Below are 6,239 nucleotides of genomic sequence, written 5' to 3' on the forward strand. Positions count from 1 at the left end.
CCAGAGAAAGTATACAAAGTTCCTTTTTTGGAGCAAAAGAGAGGCCACCCTGTCCGATTTTTCATTATAGAAAACCGAATGTCTTGCATAGAAGTTGAGTTTTTGTATGTGTGGGCATAATCTAGATCTCATGCCATCATCATCATCATCATCATGGTCTTGAACTCGTCGAAAGTGAGCACCCCGTCGTGTTGAGGTCGAACCGGCGGATCATAGCCTGACACTCGTCGACTTGCAGGTGCAGCCCTAGCCTGCTCATCATCAGCTTGGCTGAGCGGGGTGATGCAGCCCCTCCCTTACATCTCGTACATCCTGAACGCCTCCCTGCACCTGTTTTCCTCTTCCTCGTGGCCGGCCTCAGCCTCCCGCACCAGCCTCAGGAACTCCTCCTCGTCCAGCAGCCCGTCGCTATCTGCGGAGGCCATCAGGGCCTGCACCTCCTCGGCTGACATGTCGCCGCCCAGTGCCGCCTACATGCAGAGCCACAACTCGGCCGTGGAGATCTTGCCGTCGCCGTCCTACGAACGCCGCGAACACACGGCTGAACTCGCCTGATGCGGCCATGCTCATTCACTCGGCTGGGATCGTAGCTGGTTTCCTGCTGGTTGACATGGAGTTCTGCTGTGTTGGTATTTATAGCTGGGAATTGGTATGGTCGAGCAAACTAAGTCAAATAGCGAGTTAAATTTCGGACCAGGAAAAATAAAATGAGTGACCTTCTTTGACGGAATATATGGGAGGCGAGAACGATGGGTTTATTTGAAACCGCCGTGCCATTTAAAATTGAACTTCAGTTTTGGCCCAGTGAACTTCTTTTGACTGTAATGTAGTACGGCGCTTCGGTGAGTTCAGTGGCACCGCCAAGTGCGCCGTGCACACGGGCTTCTCATCGCACCATCACGCCGGCGAGCCTGAGGTGGGCGCCAGACGGGATGTCGGCGAGTGCCGCGCCATGATTCGTACTAGGTTGATCTCAACGGAGACGGGCTGCTCACCTTCGATGAGTTGGAGACCATGATGAAATCGTAGAGGGCCCTGTACCCCGCTGCCAAGATTGTACACCTGCGCGACGGCCACCATGGAGGCTGGCGACCGAGGTGACGTTCGTGCTGCTGTCTGCTGCGGCCAAGGCCTCAGCGTCGTCGTTGGGAGGCGCCGGCGGTGGGTACGTGAAGGGCCTGGTCAAGTACATTGTCATGGATGGGCTGGAGGTGACCCTCATGAGGGCCATCTCCAGACCACATCAACAAGTTTGGCGTCAACAAGAACAAGAAGTGGAGCTCGCCGACAAATTCGTCAGCGTCGGCATGGATCTAAAACATGTCTAGACGTGCCCTAGCTAAAACGAATTGAGCTGTTGTTTGGTCCAAATCGATTGATCCTGGTTTCAGTCTGTGCCTCCAAACCAATCGATCTTTTTATTTCCCTCCCAATCAGAGCAGGGGCTGGCGAGCAGGGGCGGAGCCAGGATGAAAATTGAGAGGGGGCAAAGATGCATATGACTTTTTTTCGCAGAGGTATATGTGAGTACTAATGGTTAAATCATTTATAAAAACTAGCGACACAACTACACAAGCATACATATAGCGCCTAATAAAAATAATGGCTAAATCATTTATAAAAACTAGCGACACAACTACACAAGCATACTTATAGCGCCTAATAAAAATAATGGCTAAATCATTTATAAAAACTAGCGACACAACTACACAAGCATACTTATAGCGCCTAATAAAAATAATGGCTAAATCATTTATAAAAACTAGCGACACAACTACACAAGCATACTTATAGCGCCTAATAAAAATAATGGCTAAATCATTTATAAAAACTAGCGACACAACTACACAAGCATACTTATAGCACCTAATAAAAAACATCATATATTTTTATATAATATAATTTCATCACACATAATTATGATAAGTTCATTGCCAATGTAAAATTAAACTAATCACTGAAGACCCAGTAAATTGAAAAATATCAATATGCCGCTTTTTAGTCTTAAACACAAATTATAGCATGCAATTTTTAAAGAGAAAACATGTTAAAATCTAATGAAAATAATCTTGAGCGCATCACCTCCTTCCGTTTCGTCCAAGTGGCGACTTTTTCCATAAAATTTTATTTTCTACAAAGCAAAGGAAATATGTAATTCTCTTTCTTATAGATGGATTCCTAGAAAGTTAGTTCAAATCAACAAATTCGTGAGTGTTGCCAGTTGTAGATTTTGCAAAAAAGAAAAAAAAATCTCTTCATTCCATCAATGGTGTTTTTTGTCGACCGGCATCGACATAGTTGTTTTTCCTTACTTTCTCTTCGTTTTTCTCTTTTAGTTTTTGTCCCAGTTTCCCTTTTGATAAACCACACCACCATGTATTTTTTTCTTTAGCCGATCTATATGAAATCACAGAAGCACCTTGGTTGCATCGTCAAAAAGTAAAACTCACTGCTTTCTAACATGAAAGTTGGAAAAGAACACCAATTTAAGAACTAGAACAGAAGATTGTAAAGATGAAGTGAACCTAGGTCTAGGGCTTACCTTGATCAATCAAGGGCGCAAGGATCAAAGAACGGCACGCCAACCGGCCGGCAGCGTGTACAACACGGATCGACGATGATTACCAGAGCTCGAAGGCGATCTGGCGAGGGCGCCCGTCGCATCTTGTCTGGGCGACTGGGCGGAAGAGAGGAGGCGCATCGCGTCCGGACTCCGTTGCAATTCACGAAAGGAAAAGCTAGTACGCTGTTTTGCAAAGCCCGCTGGTAGTTCGTGCGTGACCAAGCCATATGGGCTGACTTTTGTTTGGAAAATAACCAGAAAAAATAAATGAGTGGGGGCAAAGAGTATGGGCTTAGTGGGGGCAAGGCTTTATACCATGGGCTTAGTATTAGGGCATGTACAATGATGCTATCTTAGAAGTGCCATGTAGGATCAATGAGATGGAGGAGAGAGAACTCATAAGAAAAGGCTTGTCTTCTCTTATTTAAGAGAAGACAAGAGATGATGTCTTTACACAATATGTCTCACCATGTTTTTAGGAATTGCTAGTTATTCAAAATAAGGCTAAGAGATAATCCATTGTAGACTCTCTTTTTTGTTATCTTTAAATTACATGCAAAACTTAAGATAAGACTATTTTATGAACCATTGTACAAGCCCTTACGGGAGCAAAAATCGAGTAGGGGCATTTGCCCCCACTGAGCTCAACGTGTGTCCGCCCCTGAATCAGAGCATTATTGCCTTATTATGGAATACGAGACAGCTCAATATGGCAATCGACGGCAAATACGGCCACCTTCCCACGGTCTGGACGGACGAATCCACTACTAGTTATTCTGACGATCGCTGCACATAAAATGTTCTCTGGTTCAAACAAACACACCCAACAAGGAGAAATCATCGTCAAAGCATGCATCATATTAATGAACAGTTTGCCGTAACTTACGATTGATAACCTTTCCGTCAATCAACAAAGAAACTCACGATTATTGTAATCAATCAAATAAAAAAATATTGGCGGGTCTGAGAAACTTAAGACATACAAAATAATTTATCGACAATCAATGTGCATAATAAAGGAATTACATTTATTTGCAAAACACAAGAAATATTTCAAGCTCCCTACTTGCGTGTAACTACACCGACATAGGGCAAGTCAATAGAGCCTACGTAAAGCTTCCCATTGTCTCTTTCCATGACCTCTGCAGGCTTCACACGCTTGGCCCCCCTCATCTCTTCGAGTATCTCGCCGCCAGCTCCGATCCTCACAGCGAGCATATGGCTATTGGGGCGAGAGGGCAATTCATTCTTCTCGCCATGTAATGCCACCCAGTAACCTCCCCTTCTGTCAGGCCTCACGTTATCGGGGTAGCCAGGGAGATCGGCAAATGGCTCAGATGTCCCCGCCTTGGCCCCTTTGATCCAGTGCCTCAGCAGTTTGCACGGCCCGGTAGATGCGACTATTAGATGCGTACGGTCGGTGCTGATAGCGACGCCGTTTGCATATGCCAGGCGTGTTTGGAGGACCGTGACGTCACCGGTACGTGGGTCGTACCTCATGAGACGCCCTGTTGAGTCCCCAGATCTTGTGACCAGCTCATGATTCGTCCTGTCATAGTTCATAGAGCTATCGGTGAAGTAGACTTGACCGGTGACCTGGTCGACATCAACCCCGTTGGTGAAGCGGAGAGGTTTATCATCAACCGCATTGACCAATACCGTGGCTTCCCCGCCACGAGGACCAACCCGCATGAGTCCCCTGCAGGCGTCGGCCACGTATAGATCCCCAGACTTGTGGTGAAACTGCAAACCGAGCGGCCGGCCACACTGACTCTCCATGGAAGTTGCCGGGCGGAATATCGAAGCCCTGCACATGTCTTCGTCGTAGCCAGGGCCGTACGCGTAAGTGGTCCAGCCTATCTTGTCCCCGTCCCATCTGAGGATGCGGCCGTCGGAGACGCCGCTATATGGGCCGTGCCCTTGGGCGTCGAAGGCGACGCTCTCTGGCCCCTGGAGAAGTCCGTCCGCCAACGGCAGCTGCTGGATCCGGGTGGCGTCCAAGCTGGTGGCCGTCATTGCGCCGGACGTGAAGATCATGACGAGCAAGACGACCGCGATCGTCGCCTTGACCAACCGGCTCATGGAGCAGCCCATGTTTCGCGAACTTGCTTGGTCGATCTCACGTACGCACGTGGTTGTTGTTGGCTTAAGCACTCGAATCCTCCCGACGGATTTCCTTCTATCTGCTCTCCTCGATGTTCTGGTGGAGGAAATCGGGTGGGCGTCTCGCCTTTTATACTCGTACGTGACGGTATCTGGGGCCCCGACTCGGCTACGAGTTTCGAGTACGTGTCGACTACGAGATTGCTCTCGTAAAAATCGTGGACCAAAACAACGGCTGCATGTTTTGCGGAAACGACCCAGCCCACGATTCAATCTTTTTTTTTTTTGAGAAATCTTGGCCCACGATTCAATCAAACTTAATAAAACGCAGGAGTGAACAAGTTGGGCCTGCCGACCTATGGCAATTTTTAGCGCGGGCCGTGCAGGCCCATCATCTTGCTCGCCGCAGAGAGAGAGAGAGAGAGAGGTGGAGCGCCTCCGTTCGGCGGCCGCGGCGGGTGGCGAAGGCGATTCCCCGCATGCTCTTGGATCGAGTATTCGAGTTAGAGCGTGATCGAGGCATCGACCAATCACTTGTTACGAATTAATGCAGATCCATGGTGACTAGGGCCGATTGCCACATGATCCGAACCTCGATCTCCCACCCGCAGGAATGGAGGTTGGCGACAATACTAGTTCCCTTAAAACCGATGGAGATATGGAATCTGGATACCACACACACTGAAGCTCTGGGCGACCCAGGTGACTTGATGAGCCAACAGATGTTTCTTTCTGGCAGAAACAGAGGGTGAGGAAGCAGAGGTGCAGAATTATTGATTCCATTGAGATCCGGATGGTTGTAGCAACCAACAGAAATTCTGAACCGCAGAGCAGAGCGGAAGAAGCTTACCACAATCTACCTTGGAGCTGCGCAAGTTCGAAGGATGTCTCGCTCCCCCTCCTCGCCTCCTCCCACTCCGGGAGTGGCGACCACCCATGCGGCGCTGCCCACTCCGAGCACGCCGGACACCCCCAACTCCCCCGCCCCCAAGCACTGCTAGAACCCGCCCGGATCTGCTGAATCCGCCGCGGCGCATCTCCGCGCGCTGCACCCACCTCCCCCCAGATCGCCCCTCCCCACGCTTCGGTCCGTTGTGTCGGTCGATGCCTCTGCATCCCTGGCCAGCGGCCATTATGAGGTGGGAGAGTCGAGCTGCTCTGGCTCGCTGCGGGCGCCATTACTGCCTGTGCCGGCCTCGGGTAGGCGCCTACGGTCTACCATATGCGCCCCCCCAGCGCCTTCAAGTCCGTCGCCGGTGCCCCGCCTTCAATCCCTCATCTGCGCTCCGCGTGAGCTCCTCCTTAACTCCAGGCCAGTCGCCTCGGCTGCCGCGAGGCCTCTGCATAAGGCGAGGGGCAACGGCATGGACGAGGCCCCAACTTCCCCGAAATGGCACACGGTCGTTTCGAGACGCCGGCGGCGTGCACCGCCCGTACCGCTTGCGGCACACCGCGGTTATGGCCGCCTGCAATCCGAGGCCGCCCGCCTCGAGGCTCAGCGTCGCCGGGCCGCCTTTTTAAGGAGGTTCAAGGGCTGCTGCTCGAGGTGTCTCGCTCCACACCACCGTGCCGC

General features: G+C 50.5%; 1 protein-coding gene across 1 annotated transcript; it reads right to left on the minus strand.

Annotated features, from left to right (window-relative positions):
* Positions 1 to 3,548: 3,548 nt before the first annotated feature.
* On the minus strand, positions 3,549 to 4,764 carry LOC125548665 (protein STRICTOSIDINE SYNTHASE-LIKE 10-like). Its single transcript, XM_048712228.1, has one exon. It carries the CDS (start codon positions 4,655 to 4,657, stop codon positions 3,626 to 3,628), a length of 1,032 nt encoding a protein of 343 aa, XP_048568185.1. The 5' UTR covers positions 4,658 to 4,764; the 3' UTR covers positions 3,549 to 3,625.
* Positions 4,765 to 6,239: the final 1,475 nt, after the last annotated feature.

This window comes from Triticum urartu, chromosome 3, assembly GCF_003073215.2.
Source record: "Triticum urartu cultivar G1812 chromosome 3, Tu2.1, whole genome shotgun sequence".
Classification (NCBI taxonomy): Eukaryota; Viridiplantae; Streptophyta; class Magnoliopsida; order Poales; family Poaceae; genus Triticum; species Triticum urartu.